General features: G+C 37.4%; 1 protein-coding gene across 5 annotated transcripts in view; it reads right to left on the reverse strand.

Annotated features, from left to right (window-relative positions):
* Positions 1 to 17,375, reverse strand: part of IHO1 (interactor of HORMAD1 1) — a 91,412-nt gene that overhangs the window by 33,958 nt on the left and 40,079 nt on the right. For 3 of the 5 annotated variants that reach the window (XM_077129334.1, XM_077129332.1, XM_077129335.1), the window contains 2 exons: positions 13,656 to 13,819; positions 8,290 to 8,415 (listed from right to left, as the gene is read on the reverse strand). In XM_077129334.1, coding sequence (XP_076985449.1) covers positions 8,290 to 8,415; positions 13,656 to 13,819 — 290 coding nt within the window. The remainder of the gene's footprint in view (positions 1 to 8,289; positions 8,416 to 13,655; positions 13,820 to 17,375) is intronic. The other 2 variants (XM_077129336.1, XM_077129333.1) reach the window with 1 other exon arrangement.

Consider the following 17,375-nt stretch of genomic DNA (forward strand, 5'->3'; position numbering starts at 1 on the left):
CCATGGAGTCACCCTTTCAGCTGTGGACCACAAACTTCAGGATGATTTTTTTTTTTTATGTCCCCAGCCCTCCTCCCTCTATCATTCTCACATGCAGCTTCATTCAATGTTTTAACATAATTGTATTACAGTTAGGTAGTATTGTGCTGTCCATTTCTGAGTTTTTCTATTCAGTACTGTTGCACAGTCTATATCCCTTCAGCTCCAATTTACCCAATATCTTACCCTATTTCTATCTCCTGATGGTCTCTGTTACCAACGAAATATTCCAAGTTTATTCACTAATGTCAGTTCATATCAGTGAGACCATACAGTATTTGTCCTTTAGTTTTTGGCTAGTCTCACTCAGCATAATGTTCTCAAGGTCCATCCATGTTGTTACATACTTCAAAAGTTTATTCTGTCTTAAAGCTGCATAATATTCCATCGTATGCATATACCACAGTTTGTTTAGCCACTTGTCTGTTGATGGACATTTTGGCTGTTTCCATCTCTTTGCAATTGTAAATAATGCTGCTATAAATATTGGTGTGCAAGTGTCCGCTTGTGTCTTTGCCCTTAAGTCCTCTGAGTAGATACCTAGCAATGGTATTGCTGGGTCATATGGAAATTCTATATTCAGCTTTTTGAGGAACCACCAAACTGCCTTCCACGGTGGTTGCACCATTTGACATTCCCACCAACTGAATAAGTGTGCCTCTTTCTCCACATCCTCTCCAGCACTTGTCATTTTCTGTTTTGTTGATAATGGCCAATCTGGTGGGTGTGAGATGATATCTCATTGTGGTTTTGATTTGCATTTCTCTAATGGCCAGGGACGTTGAGCATCTCTTCACGTGCCTTTTGGCCATTTGTATTTCCTCTTCTGAGAAGTGTCTGTTCAAGTCTTTTTCCCATTTTGTAATTGGATTGGCTCTCTTTTTGTTGTTGAGTTGAACAATCTCTTTATAAATTCTGGATACTAGACCTTTATCTGATATGTCATTTCCAAATATTGTCTCCCATTGTGTAGGCTGTCTTTTTACTTTCTTGATGAAGTTCTTTGACACACAAAAGTGTTTAATTTTGAGGAGTTTCCATTTATTTCTTTGTTTCTTCAGTGCTCTTGCTTTAGGTGTAAGGTCCATAAACCCGCCTCCAATTATAAGATTTATAAGATATCTCCCTACATTTTCCTCTAACTGTTTTATGGTCTTAGACCTGATGTTTAGATCTTTGATCCATTTTGAGTTAACTTTTGTATAGGGTGTGAGATACGGGTCCTCTTTCATTCTTTTGCATATGGATATCCAGTTCTCCAGGCACCATTTATTGAAGAGACTGTTCTGTCCCAGGTGAGTTGGCTTGACTGCCTTATCAAAGATCAAATGTCCATAGATGAGAGGGTCTATATCTGAGCACTCTATTCGATTCCATTGATCAATATATCTATCTTTATGCCAGTACCATGCTGTTTTGACCACTGTGGCTTCATAATATGCCTTAAAGTCAGGCAGCATGAGACCTCCAGCTTTTTTTTTTTCCTCAAGATACTTCTAGCAATTCGGGGCACCCTGCCCTTCCAGATAAATTTGCTTATTGGTTTTTCTATTTCTGAAAAGTAAGTTGTTGGGATTTTGATTGGTAGTGCATTGAATCTGTAAATCAATTTAGGTAGAATTGACATCTTAATTATATTTAGTCTTCCAATCCATGAACATGGTATGCCCTTCCATCTATTTAGGTCTTCTGTGATTTCTTTTCACAGTTTCTTGTAGTTTTCTTTGTATAGGTCTTTTGTCTCTTTAGTTAAATTTATTCCTAAGCATTTTATTCTTTTAGTTGCAATTGTAAATGGAATTCGTTTCTTGATTTCCCCCTCAGATTGTTCATTACTAGTGTATAGAAACACTACAGATTTTTGAATGTTGATCTTGTAACCTGCCACTTTGCTGTACTCTTTTATTAGCTCTAGTAGTTTTGCTGTGGATTTTTCAGGGTTCGCGACATATAGTATCATATCATCTGCAAACAGTGATAGTTTTACTTCTTCCTTTCCAGTTTTGATGACTTGTATTTCTTTTTCTTGTTTAATTGCTCTGGCTAGAACTTCCAACACGATGTCGAACAATAGTGGTGATAGTGGACATTCTTGTCTTGTTCCTGATCTTAGGAGAAAAGCTTTCAGTTTTTCCCCATTGAGGATGATATTAGCTGTGGGTTCTTCATATATTCCCTTTATCATTTTAAGGAAGTTCCCTTGTATTCCTATCCTTTGAAGTGTTTTCAACAGGAAAGGATGTTGAATCTTGTCAAATGCCTTCTCTGCATCAATTGAGATGATCATATGATTTTTCTGCTTTGATTTGTTGATATGGTGTATTACATTAATTGATTTTCTTATGTTGAACCATCCTTGCATACCTGGGATGAATCCTACTTGGTCATGATGCATAATTCTTTTAATGTGTTGCTGGATTCGATTTGCTAGAATTTTACTGAGGATTTTTGCATCTATATTCATTAGAGAGATTGGTCTATAGTTTTCTTTTTGTGTAATATCTTTGCCTGGTTTTGGTATGAGGGTGATGTTGGCTTCATAGAATGAATTAGGTAACTTTCCCTCCACTTCAAATTTTTTGAAGAGTTTGAGCAGGGTTGGTACTAATTCTTTCTGGAATGTTTGGTAGAATTCACATGTGAAGCCATCTGGTCCTGGACTTTTCTTTTGGGGAAGCTTTTAAATGACTGATTCAATTTCTTTGCTTGTGATTGGTTTGTTGAGGTCATCTATTTCTTCTTGAGTCAAAGTTGGTTGTTCATGCCTTTCTAGGAAGTTGTCCATTTCATCTACATTGTTGTATTTATTAGCGTAAAGTTGTTCATAGTATCCTGTTATTACCTCCTTTATTTCTGTGAGGTCAGTGGTTATGTCTCCTCTTCCATTTCTGATCTTATTTATTTGCATCCTCTCTCTTCTTTTTATCAATCTTGCTAAGGGCCTATCAATCTTATTGATTTTCTCATAGAACCAACTTCTGGTTTTATTGATTTTCTCAATTGTTTTCATGTTCTCAATTTCATTTATTTCTGCTCTAATCTTTGTTATTTCTTTCCTTTTGCTTGCTTTGGGGTTAGTTTGCTGTTCTTTCTCCACTTCTTCCAAGTGGACAGTTAATTCCTGAATTTTTGCCCTTTCTTCTTTTTTCATATAGGCATTTAGGGCAATAAATTTCCCTCTTAGCACTGCCTTTGCTGCATCCATATGTTTTGATATGTTGTGTTTTCATTTTCATTCGCCTCGAGATATTTACTCATTTCTCTTGTAATTTCTTCCTTGACCCACTGGTTGTTTAAGAGTGTGTTGTTGAGCCTCCACGTATTTGTGAATTTTCTGGCGCTCTGCCTATTATTGATTTCCAACTTCATTCCCTTATGATCTGAGAAAGTGTTGTGTATGATTTCAATCTTTTTAAATTTGTTGAGACTTGCTTTGTGACCCAGCATATGGTCTATCTTTGAGAATTATCCATGAGCACTTGAGAAAAAAAGGTGTATTCTGTTGTTGTGGGGTGTAATGTTCTATAAATGTTAAGTCTAGCTCATTTATTGTAATATTCAAATTCTCTGTTTCTTTATTGATCCTCTGTCTAGATGTTCTGTCCATTGATGAGAGTGGGGAATTGAAGTCTCCAACTATTATGGTAGATGTGTCTGTTTCCCTTTTCAGTGTTTGCAGTGTTTGCCTCACGTATTTTGGGGCATTCTGGTTCGGTGCATAAATATTTATGATTGTTATGTCTTCTTGTCGAATTGTTCCTTTTATTAGTACATAGTATCCTTCTTTGTCTCTTTTAAGTGTTTTATATTTGAAGTCTAATTTGTTGGATATTAGTATAGCTATTCTTGCTCTTTTCTGGTTGTTATTTTGCATGAAATATCTTTTCCCAACCTTTCACTTTCAACCTATGTTTATCTTTGGGTCTAAGATGTGTTTCCTGTAGACAGTATATAGAAGGATCCTGTTTTTTAATCCATTCTGCCAGTCTATGTCTTTTGATTGGGGAGTTCAATCCATGAACATTTAGTGTTATTACTGTTTGGGTAGTACTTTCCTCTACCATTTTGCCTTTTGTATTTTATATGTCATATCTAATTTTCCTTCTTTTTTACACTCTTCTCAACACCTCTCTCTTCTGTCTTTTCGTATCTGTCTAGTGCTCCTTTTAGTATTTCTTACAGAGCTGGTCTCTTGGTCACAAATTCTCTCAGTGACTTTTTGTCTGAAAATGTTTTAATTACTCCCTCATTTTTGAAGGACAATTTTGCTGGGTACAGAATTCTTGGTTGGCAGTTTTTCTCTTTTAGTAATTAAAATATATCATCCCACTGTCTTCTTGCCTCCATGGTTTATGCTGAGAAATCTACACATAGTCTTATTGGGTTTCCCTTGTATGTGATGGATTGCTTTTCTCTTGCTGCTTTCAAAATCCTCTCTTTCTCTTTGACCTCTGACATTCTGACTAGTAAGTGTCTTGGAGAACGTCTATTTGGATCTATTCTCTTTGGGGTGCGCTGCACTTCTTGGATCTGTAATTTTAGGTCTTTCATAAGAATTGGGAAATTTTCAGTGATAATTTCTTCCATTAGTTTTTCTTCTCCTTTTCCCTTCTCTTCTCCTTCCGGGACCCCCACAACATGTATATTTGTGTGCTTCATATTATCATTCAATTCCCTGAGTCCCTGCTCATATTTTTCCATTCTTTTCCCTATAGTTTCTGTTTCTTTTTGGATTTCAGATATTCCATCCTTCAGTTCACTAATTGTAACCTCTGTCTCTTGAAATCTACCATTGTAGGTTTCCATTGTTTTTTTCATCTGTTCTACTGTATCTTTCATTCCCATAAGTTCTGTGATTTGCTTTTTCAGACTTTCCATTTCTTCTTTTTGTTCATTCCTTGCCTTCTTCATGTCCTCCCTCAATTCATTGATTCGGTTTTTGATGAGGTTTTCCATTTCTGTTTGTATATTCTGAATTGTTTCAGCTCCTGTATCCCATTTGAACTATAGGTTTGTTCCTTTGACTGGGCCATATCATCAATTTTCCTGATGTGATTTGTTATTTTTTGCTGGCATCTAGACATTTAATTACCTTAATTAGTTTATTCTGGAGATTGCTTTCACTTATCTTACCTAGGGTTTTCTTGCTAGATGAGTTTGTTGTCTGTTTTTTGACCTTCAGTTCAGCTTTTTCTGGGCCTCCAGCTTAAGTTTTGTTTAACAGAGGGTAATTTTTCAGTTCTTGTTTTCTTGTTTCTTGTCCTGCTTGTAAGGTGCCTTTTCCCTCCCCTCCCTTAGGAGGGTCTACATAGGTATTACAGACTCCAGCTGGATTTTCCTAGACTAAACTGGCCTCCTATTAGGGGGAAGGAGTCATCTGCGTCAGTTTTCCCTGAGGGTGAGACCCAGCAGGTTGAAAGACTTTCCTGTGAAGTCTCTGGGCTCTGTTTTTCTTATCCTGCCCAATATGTGGCGCTTGTCTGCCTGTGGGTCCCACCAGCAAAAGATGTTGTGGCTCCTTTAACTTTGGAAGGCTCTCCCTGCTGGGGGCGTGGTGGAGACAGAGGAGAGTTTGTAGGCTGGCTTTAATGGTTTCAAATTACCTAGCCCTGGGGCCTGAATTCCTTGAGAGAGGGATTCCACCTAAATTGGGCTTCACCCATCACCTGGGGAACAGGCAGGAGACAGCCCTGAAAGCAGTCTGCTTCTGCCTATGCCTGGGGCAGTTGCAGCCTGAGTCCAGAGGCAGCGAAGCCTCTGTAGAAACAGCCACAAAAACTTCCGTTTCATCCCCTTTCCTCTTTTTTGGTTAGCCCAATAAGAGACCTCTGCCTTGACCAGTTTCGCCTGAGCTGGGGGCCTATTTTTAGTAGTCAGAATTTGTTTATTAATGCCACAATTGGTGTTTGGTTGGACTCAGTCCCTGATACTGTTAGAGTGTCTTTCCTTTCCCTCTGGGAAGCCACCTGTGGGGGGAGGGGCGCCAGGCGCTGGCCTCCGCAGCTTGGGGAACTCACGGTTCTAGAGACTCGTAGCCGGTCCAGCTGGTCCAGACTGGGGTATGCTGTGTGTCTGGTCACTATCGTGGCTTCGGAAGCTGTTCTGTACTGTCTCTGGTTATTTAGTAGTTGTTCTGGAGGATGAACTAAAATGCGCACATTGCTAAGCCGCCATCTTGGCCCCTCCTCCCGGTAATTTCTTTTTTGAACCATTGATTGTTTGAGTGTGTTATTTAACTTCCATATATTTGTTGAGTTTCCAGTTCTCTGCCTGTTAGTGATTTCCAGCTTCATTCTATTGTGGTCAGAGAGGATGTTTTATATAATTTCAATCTTTTAAAATTTATTGAGACTTGTTTTCTGACCCAGCCTGTGGTCTGTCCTGGAGAATGTTCTATATACACCTGAGGAGAATGTATATCTTATTGTTTCAAGGTATAATGTTCCATATATGTTTGTTAGGTCAAGTTCATTTATCATATTATTCAAGTTCTCTGTTTCCTTACTGATCTTTTGTCTATTTGTTCAATTTATTGGAGAGTGGTATAATGAAGTCTTGAACTATTACTATAGAGGTTTCTATTTATTCCTTCAGTTTTGCCAGTGTTTGCCACATGTATTTTTGGACACCGTGGTTCGGTGCATAAATATTTATAATCATTATTTTTTCTTGGTGGATTATCCCTTTTATTAATATATGGTGTCCTCCTTTGTCTCTTGTAACAACTTTTGACTTAAGGTCTATTTTGTCCAATATTAGTATAGCTACCCCAGATATTTTTAGGTTCTATTTCACTTTCAACCTATTTCTGTCTTTTGGTCTAAGATGAGTCTCTTGCAAATAACATATAGTTGGATTATGTTTTTTTATCCATTCTGCCAATCTATGTCTTTTGATTGGGGAGTTTAATCCATTAATGTTCAGTGTTCTTACGGTCAAGAATAAAAAGTTATTACTTCAGCCATTTTTTCCTTTGGTTTTTATACATTGTTTTTTTTTGGTTTTTTGCCTTTCTTTTTATTTCATCCTCATTTTCTGTATGTTGATCTTTTGTGATTTACCTGACTGACCCGTTTCTGATTTCTTTTTCTGTATTTTTTGGGAGGTGGGGGTACATGGGCTGGGAATCAAATCCTGCTTTCTCACCTGGCAGGCAAGCATTCTACCACCGAACCACCTGTGCACCCCTGTTTCTGTATTTTCGTTTTTTGGCACGGGCAGGCTCTGGGAATCAAACCCAGGTTTCCAGCATGGCAGGCCAGAATTCTCCCCACTGAGTCTGTATATTTTTAAAACACTTCCTTTGAGGTTACACTGGGGTTTTTATTACACAATCTATGTTGATAACATACTAAAATGCAAAGATACCAATTTATCTTCAACAGTATACACTTTCTCTGTTTCCATAACACTTTGTTTCCCCTCTTTATGTTGTTTTGACCCACAGTCTTTATATTTTGCCTTCAGAGTTCCAAGAAAGTGGGATGTGTCCATTTATTAGGTGATTCTGAGGGGAGACTTTTCCAGGGGATGTTTTATGTCACCATATTGATGACATCACCTCAAGTCAATTGATTTTTGACAAGGATACTAAGTCCACTCAATGGAGAAAGAATAGTCACTTCAACAAATGATGCTGGGAAAAATGATATGCATATGCAAAAGAATGAAGGTGGACCCTTAACTCACACCATATACAAAAGTCAACTCAAAATAGATCAAGGACCTAAATATGAGATACAATACTATAAAATCTGAAAGAAAGCATAAGGAAACATCTTTAGGATCTTGTGTTAGGCAATGGTTTCTTAGACTTTATGCCAAAAGTAGGAACAACAAAAGAAGAAAATAATTAAATGGGATTTGATCAAAATACTTTTGGTGCATCAAAGGACTTTATCGTGAAATTAAAAAGATAATCTACCAGATGGGAGAAAATACATGGAAACCAATATCTGATAAGGATTTAACATTCAAAATATATAAAGAACTCCGACAACTCAACAACAAAAAGGCAGACAACCCAATTTAAAAATGGGCAAAAGACATGAATAGACATGTCTTCAAAGAAAATATACAGCTGGCCAATAAGCACATGAAAAAAAAACTCAACATCATTACTCATCAGAGAAATGCAAATTCAAAACCACAATGAGATAGCATTTTACCCCCACTAGAATGACTACTATTTAAAAAAAAGGGGGGGGGGGAAATAACGTGGAGAAGATGGAGAGAAACAAGAACACTCACTCATTGTTGGTGGGAACGTAAAATGGTGCAGTCCCTGTGGAAGACAGTCTGGTGGTTCTCAGAAAGTTAAATGTAGAATTACCATATGACTCAGCAATACCACTTGTAGGTATATACCCCAAAGAACTGAAAGCAGGGAGTAGAATAGATATTAAAACACCAATGTTTATAGCAGAAATATTCACACATGTCAAAAGGTGGAAGCAATCCAGTGTCTATAACAGATAAATGAATAAACAAAATGTGATATATCCCTACAATGGAATAATATTCAGGCATATAAAAGAATGAAGTTCTGATACATACTACAACATGGATGAAGCTTGAAAACATTATATTGAGTGAAATAAGCCAGACACAAAAGGATAAATATTGTATGATCCCACATATAAGAAATAATTATAATATGCAAATTTATAGAGTCAGAAACTAGAATACAGGTTACCAGGGTCAGGGTGTGGATAGGGAATGGAGAGTCAATGTTTAATTGGTATAAATCATCTGTTTGGGGTGATGGAAGTGTTCTGGTAATGGATGGTAGTAATGGCAGCACATCTGTTTGAATAATTAACACCACTGAACTGTATATTTGAAAGAGGTTAACATGGGAAATATTAGATTGTATATGGGTTATCAGAATAAAAATCTTTAAAAATCAAAGAACTGTACAAAACGAAGAATGAACCCCAATGTAAACTATGGAGTACAGTTAATAGTGCAATCAAACAATATTGTTGCATCAATCGTAGCAAAGGTCCTATACTAATGCAAAATGTTTATTGTAGGAAAAACTGGGTTATGAGGGAGGGTATATGGGAACTCTGCACTTTCTGAATGATTTTTCTGTAAACCTACAACTTCTATAACAAAAAAATGAGAAAATAAGAAGGAAGGAAAGAAGGGAGAGATGGAGGGAGGGAGAGAGGAAAGGATGTTGGTTGGTAAGGGAGTGTTCTAGTTTGAAAGCTGCCAGAATGTGATATGCCAGAAATGGAAATGACTTTTAAAAAGGGGAATTTATTAAGTTGCAAGTTTATAGTTCTAAAGCCATGAAAATGTCCAAATTAAAGCAAGGCTGTAAAAATGTCCAAATTAAGACTTCCATGGAAAGACACCTTGGTTCAAGAAGGCAGATGAAATAATTCCATTCTGACCAAAAGGGGGAAAAGAAGTGTAACTAATAAAGTATCAGTGGCAGAGAGAGTTCAAATAGAGTCGAGATGCTACCCTGGAGTTTGCTCTTACACAAGCTTCAGTTAGACTTTGCTTTCTATCATAACCTGCCAAACCTCAACTAGGACCATTCCAGCCAATCCTAAAGAATACCTAGGGCAATATATAAGATTCCACAAGGGTCCCATGCACTAGAGTAACTTTCCAGAAACCTACAACCTCCAGATTGGTCCCTGGACCAGATAAGTCCTGAAACGTAGAGGGGCCATCCTCTCCAGAACATCAGATAGTTTCACTTCCCTACCCCATATTAGTGACAGACCTCCCCCCACCATGAAAAAGTTAGAATGGCCATAGCCCAAATACCCCTAAAGAGAGGGATAGAAAGATCAAAGATGATGGTGAAGTTATACAGAGAAGATAGGATTAAACAAATGAATATGATTGCTGAGTCATTAAATTGATATCTCTTTTAGTCTGCAATATCTTAGAGTAGCTACAAGTAAAAACCTAAAATTGAGGAAGTGTAACCCATCTCAAACTCTGAAATACGTTCTACAATTAATTGTGGTGATGTGCTGTGAAATTTATTGCTTTTTGTAGATATGTTATTCTTGACAAAAAAGAAAGAAAAAAAGTCAATTGTGGTAATAAAAAAAAATATTTAAGCCTTCTAGCTTCCTATATTCTGGAGCAGCTAGAAGGAAAAATCTGAGAGGATCATGTAGTGACCTATGACAAACTCTGGGATCTGTCCTGTAACTACTTGTTGAAGAGTGCCTTGAAAACTTTTACTTTTTTATTTCTTTGCTTTGTATATATGCTATATTATACAATAAAAACATTAAAAAATTTTAACAAAAAAAAATAGCAGATGAAGTTCAGGGTTTCCCTCTCAGTTTAGGAGGGCACATGGCAATGTCTCCTAGCTTTCTTTCCCAGATTCTTGTTTCATGAAGCTCCCCCCAGGATGTCCTCCTTTATCTCCAAAGGTTTCTGGCTGTGTGGACTCAGTTGGTTCTGGTTGATCTTTCCAAAATGATTCCCTCTTAAAGGGTTCCAGTAAGCAACCCCACCTTGAAAGGGTAGAGATACATCTCCATGGAAACCATTTAATCAAAAGTTACCACCCACAATTGGATGGGTCACATCTCCACGGAAACAATAAAAAAATATATCATCCAGCAATACTGAATGAAGATTCAAGGACATGGCTTTTCTGGGATACACAACAGATTCAAACCAGCATAGGGAGGGAGAGAGGGAAGAAGGAAAGAAAATGTTCAGAGGGACTCATCTCGAGCAAAGTCTAAAACCAAAATTTTTTTTAGCAGTAGAAACCTTGTTCAAACAAAATGTAAGCCAAAAGTCAGAGAAAAAAAAACTTAAGGCTGCTCTGTCTGAAGGAGGAAGGTGATGGGAGCACCTGCTGATTTGTACATCCCCTGCAATATCCCTGAGGGGCCCCTGAGAATTAGCTAAGTAGGATTCTAGAGCCTAAATTGCTAGGAGAGCGAAGTCTATCAACGTGTAGGAAATGTTTATTAATCAACAGGATCAAAAATGTTTAATAGAGCATTTTGCTTTTATCACTAAAGGAAGAGAGGTATGCAATAGAAAGGATACATAATCTGCGGCTAAAAGAACTCAAATAGAATGAAGAAGTTATTCTGGAGGCTACTCTTATATGCTAACCTCAGCTAGATATTGCTAATTACCAGAGTGTGCCAAACCCCAACCAAAACCATTTCTGTCAACCCTAAAGAACACCTAGGGCTTTATCTGAAATCCTACAAAAGTTTCAAACTAAGATAATTTTCCAGAAACCTACAACCTCCAGATGCGATCTTAGGCCAGATAAGTCCTGAAATCCAGAAGGGCCAGCTTCTCCAAGAATATCAACTAATTCCATCCCCCTGTCCCATATTATTGACTCCCCTTTCCAACATGAAAAAGTTAGAATGGGCATAACCCAAACACCCCTAAAGATTGGGAGAAGGATCAAAGGAAAAGGAGGATCCCCCGTGTGCCGGTCTGAATCTGTGGTGGACCCCAGAAAAGCCATGCCCTTTGATCCTCATTCAATATTGCTGGGTGGGAGTATTTTGTTTCCATGAAGATGTGACCCACCCAATTGTGGGTGGTAACTTTTGATTAGATGATTTCCATGGAGGTGTGTCTCCACCCACTGAAGGTGGAGTTGCTTGCTGGAATCCTTTAAAAGAGGAAACATTTTGGAGAGAGTCCCCTTTTTGGTAGAGCCACGTGAAAGCCAGCAGATGCCGCCATGTTCGCCAAGTGCCCTTCCAGCTGAGAGAGAAATGTTGAACATCGTTGGCCTTATTGAACCGAGGTATCTTTCCTCAGATGCCTTAAATTGGACATTTCTACAGACTTGTTTTAACTGGGACATTTTCTCGGCCTTAGAACTGTAAACTAGCAACTCATTAAATTCCCCTTGTTATAAGCCATTCCATTTCTGGTATATTGCATTCTGGCAGCTAGCAAACTAGAACACCCCCTCATGGAACATGACTCCCAGGGGTGTAAATCTCCCTGGCAACATGAGACAGAACTCCTGGAATGAGCTGGGACCCATATTAAGTTACTGAAAAAATTTTCTTAACCAAAAGGGGGAAGAGACAAATGAGAAAAAATAAACTTTCACTGGCCGTGAAATTTCAAACAGAGAAGCTATCCTGGAGGTTATTCTTATGCATTATATAGATATCCTTTTTTTAGTTTATGGTGTATTGGAGTGGCTAGATGGAAGTATCTGAAAGTGTTGAGCTGTGTTCTAGTAGTCTTGATTCTTGAAGACTGTATAAAGTCTTTATACAATCTTGAAGATTGTATAAAGATATAACTTTTACAATGACTGCATGATTGTTAAAACCTTGTGTCTGATGCTCCTTTTATCCAGGGTATGGACAGATGAGTAAAAAAATATGGATAAAAAATAAAATAAATAATGGGGGGGATAAGGGGTAAAATAAATTGAGTATGTGGTTAATGGGGGGGTAAGGGGTATTGTATATATGAGTTTTTTCTTTTTTCTTTTTATGTATTTTTCTGGAGTGATGCAAATGTTCTAAAAAATGAACATGGTGATGAATCCACAAATATGTGATGATACTATGAGCCACTGATTGTACACCATGTATGCAATGTATGTGCATGAATATTTGTCAATAAAAATGTTTTTTAAAAAAGAAAAAGGAGGAGTTATAACAGAGAAGATAGATTTAACAAAGGAGTATGACTACTGAATCATTATATTGACATTTCTTTCAGTCTTTAATGCCTTGGAGTAGCTAGAAGGAAAAACCTAAAATTGTGGGATTGTAATCCATACTAAACTCTGAAATCTGTTCTAAAAACCACTTGTTACAATGTACTTTGAAATATATTGCTTTTTTGTATATATTTATATTTCACAATAAAAAAAGTTAAAAAAAAATTTTTAAAAGATACCCAATTCAGGAGATCTTTAAAAAGTTTTCTTTGTTTCTCTGGAGTGAAAGTCCTAGTGGTAGATAAATGGTAGATAATCACTGTGACAGAAATAATGAAGTGAAATATCTGTGCTTAGGTGTTATGATTTCTGTGGTGCCTAAAAACATAGCCTTGATAATAACTTAATACCAAGTAAGGAAGAAATTAATTTCTCTGTGACTTCAGCTTTCTTATTAGAAATGCAGGCAGTCCTATTTTATCTCACATACTGTTAATAAAATACAAGAATTAAGAATATGTATAAAATTTGGGGTGTATCTTCTTTTTAAAAAGCCAGCATTTCAAAGTGGGAAAATTAACCTGAAGTATGACTTAAAAATTCTTGCAGTATACACTGGACCCTAAAACAAATCATATAATTTCCTAATTCTGATGACCTGAAAAGAAAAACATATTAAAGGTCAGAATTTTAGGGGGAATTTATTAACTTGAATATTGCATTTCTCGAAGAAATCCTTCTAGCTTTTACTCTTCAGAGGGGCCAAAACCATGGTAGCCATATTCAAATCTACCACAAGTCATGTTGACAAAAAAGCAAGTGAAGAGTAATTGTTAGATGAGCTGCAAAGGTAAGAGTGCTACCATGATGAAATTGAATTATTTTATTATTGACATTCTATGTTCTGTCTCCCTCAGAAAAAAATGAGTTGTCTTATCCCCTTAGAAGGTTTGCACACCTGGCACATATGTCTTTTGTCCTTTTCTTTTTCTCCTCAAACTGTTCCAAGAGGTCTTTTGATTTTCCAGCTGACAAAGGAAGAGGAAATAGGCCTCCATTCTTTGAATCTCCTCCAAATAGCTGGGGTTTTGCCTGGTACTTTGTGAAAATACTAGGTTCACTCTATTAAATGAAAAAAAAATCATTACAGCATTTCACCCACAAAATATTTATAGTATTCACTATTTTCTGCACAATGCATTCACATTTAAATGCAACCCATAATGCTAAAAAAACTCAACAAAGCATGTACATTTCCATTTTATTTTTGCCTACACAAGAAAATTGTATTTAAATACAGTAACTCTTTTAATTAATATAGTTTTTGCCTTATCATCCCAGAGATGTTTAAGATGCTGACTAAAATAGCTTAAAATCAATTGCATAAATTTAAAGGGAAGAAAAGAGAATTATTTATGCTATCTCTGAGATGAATTAAAATTTTCATACTAATAAATTTAACTCAAATTGCTGTTGCTCAGCTGCTAATGAACTGAAGACTTGTTGATAAGTTTGATATGGACTTGACAGTGGTATTACTGGCACATGGTAAGCCATTTCTTGCATTCTTAAGTAAAACTAGCTCAGATTCAAGGAGTAGTACCTTTACTTATGCACCAATTTTTATTCTGGAATACTTATCTCAGAGCATACCCTACTAACCGATAAAACTGGCCTAATCTTATTCATTAAATTCCTATTTGATGCAGGTAACCCTATATACAAAATTTTAAATTTTATTTTATGTTTTTATTCAACATACAAACACAAACATTCTTACCGTATGATCATTCCATTCTTGATATATAATCAATAACTCACAATATCATCACAGTCATACATTCATTATTATGATTTCTTTTTTAATTTTTTAATTAATTTAAAAATTTTTTTACAATACCAAAAAACACCAAACAAATGTAAACATTCTTAACTTTTGATCATTCTGTTCTACACATATAATCAGTAATTCACAATATCATCACATAGTTGCATATTCATCATCATGATCATTTCTTGGAGCATTTGCATCTATTCAGAAAAAGAAATAAAAAGAAAACAGAAAAAAATTCATACATACCATAGTCCTTACCCCTCCTTTCATTGATCACTAGCATTTCAATCTACTAAATTTATTTTAACATTTGTTCCCCCTATTATTTACTTATTTTTAATCCATATCTTTTACTCATCTGTCCATAAGGGAGATAAAAGAAGCATCAGACACAAGGTTTGCACAATCACACAGCCACATTGCGAAAGCTATATCATTATACAATCACCTTCAAGAAACATGGCTACTGGAACACAGCTCTACATTTTCAGGCACTTCCCTCCAGCCTCTCCATTACACCTTAACTAAAAAGGCAATATCTATATAATGCATAAGAATAACCTCCAGGATAACCTCTCAACTCTGTTTGGAATCTCTCAGCCACTGAAACATTATTTTGTCTCATTTCTCTCTTCCCCTTTTCAGTTGAGAAGGTTTTCTCAATCCCTTGATGCTGAGTTCCAGCTCATTCTAGGATTTCTGTCCCACATTGCCAGGAAGGTCCACATCCCTGGGAGTCATGTCCCATGTAGAGAGGGGGAAGGCAATGAGTTTGCTTGTTATGCTGGCTGAGAGACAAAGGCCAGATCTGAGCAACAAAAGAAGTTCTCTGAGGGTAACTCTTAGGCCTAATTTTAAGTAGGCTTAGCCTATCCTTTCCAGGGTTAAGTTTCATATGAACAATCCCCAGATTGAGGGTTCCACCTGTATTTTGGTTGTCCCCACTGCTTGTGAGAATATCAAATATTCTCCACTTGGGGAAGTTGAGTTCGTATATAAAATTAAATCTGATTAAGGAATCAAGATGACAGCTTAGCAATGTGCACGTTTAGTTCGTCCTCCAGAGCAACTATTAAATAACCAAAAACAGTACAGAACAGCTCCTGGGGCCACATCAGTGACCGGACACACAGCGTACCCCAGTCTGGACCAGCTGGACTGGCTGCAAGCCTCCCCAGAACCGTGAGTTCCCCAAGCTGTGGCAGCTGGCACCCCTCGCCAACAGGCTGCTTCCCAGAGGGGAAAGGAAAGAGACTTTACCAGCAGCAGGGGCTGAGCCCAACCAAACGCCAATCGCGGAATTAATTAACAAATTCTGAACACTAAAAATAGGCCCCCAGCTCAGGTGAACCTGGTCAAAGCAGAGGTCGCTCATTTTTGCCCCAGTGCCAAGGGGACAGGGCTGACAGAAAAAATATTAAAAAAAGGAAACAGAGGTTTTTGTGGCTGTGTTTCGACGGAGGTTTGACTGCCTTTGGATTCAGGGGCAGGACTTCTCAGGCTGCAACTGCCCCAGGCATAGGCAGAAACAAGCTCGTTTGAGGGCTTGTCTCGAACCTATGCCTTCCCCAGGGGAGGGGTGAAGTCCAACTCAGGTGGAATCCCTCTCTCAAGGAATTCAGACACCAAGGCTTGGTAATTTGAAGCCATTAAAACAAGCCTACAACCTCTCCTCTGTCTCCACCACATCCCCAGCACGGAGAGTCTGCCAAAGTTAAAGGTACCGCATCACCTTATGCTGGTGAGACCTGTGCCACATACTGGGCAGGATAAGAAAAACAGAGTCCAGAGACTTCACAGGAAAGCCTTTCAACCTGCTGGGTCTCACCCTCAGGGAAAACCAACAGGTGACTCTTTCCTCCTGATAGGAGGCCAGTTTGGTCTGGGAAAATCCAGCTGGAGTCTATAATACCTAAGTAGACCCTCCAAAGGGTGGAGGGTGGGGGGAAGGCACCATACAAGCAGGGCAAGAAACAAGAAAACAAGAACTGAAAAATTCTCCTCTGTTAAACAAAACTTAAGCTAAAGGTCCAGATAAAGCTGAATGGAACGTCAAAGAACAGATAGGCAACAAATTCATCCAGCAAGAAAATAATAGGTAAAAGAACTGAAAGCAATCTCCAGAACAAACTAATTAAGGTAATTAAATGCCTAGGCACCAGCAAAAAATAACAAATCACACTAGGAAAAATGAAGATATGGTCCAGTCAAAGGAACAAACCAACAATTCAAATGAGATACATGAGTTGAAACAATTAATTCAGAATATATGAACAGACATGGAAAACTTCATCAAAAACCAAATCAATGACTTGAGGGAGGATATAAAGAATGCAAGGAATAAACAAAAAGGAGAAATCGAAAGTCTGAAAAAACAAATCACAGGACGTATGGGAATGAAAGGCACAGTAGAAGAGATGAAAGAAACGATGGAAACGTACAATGATAGATTTCAAGAGGCAGAACATAGGATTAGTGAACTAGAGGATGGAACATCCGAAATCCGACAAGAAAAAGAAAATATAGGGAAAAAAATGGAAAACTTTGAGCAGGGACTCAGGGAATTGAAGGACAATATGAAGCACACGAATATACATGTTGTGGGTGTCCCAGAAGGAGAAGAGAAGGGAAAAGGAGGAGAAAAACTAATGGAGGAAATTATCACTGAAAATTTCCCAACTCTTATGAAACTTAAAATTACAAATCAAAGAAGTGCAGCGTACCCCAAAGAGAATAGATCCAAATAGACATACTCCAAGACATTTACTAATCAGAATGTCAGAGGTCAAAGATAAAGAGAGGATCTTTAAAGCAGCAAGAGAAAAGCAATCCATCACATAGAAG

The sequence above is a fragment of the Tamandua tetradactyla genome, chromosome 15 (genome assembly GCF_023851605.1).
Source record: "Tamandua tetradactyla isolate mTamTet1 chromosome 15, mTamTet1.pri, whole genome shotgun sequence".
Classification (NCBI taxonomy): Eukaryota; Metazoa; Chordata; class Mammalia; order Pilosa; family Myrmecophagidae; genus Tamandua; species Tamandua tetradactyla.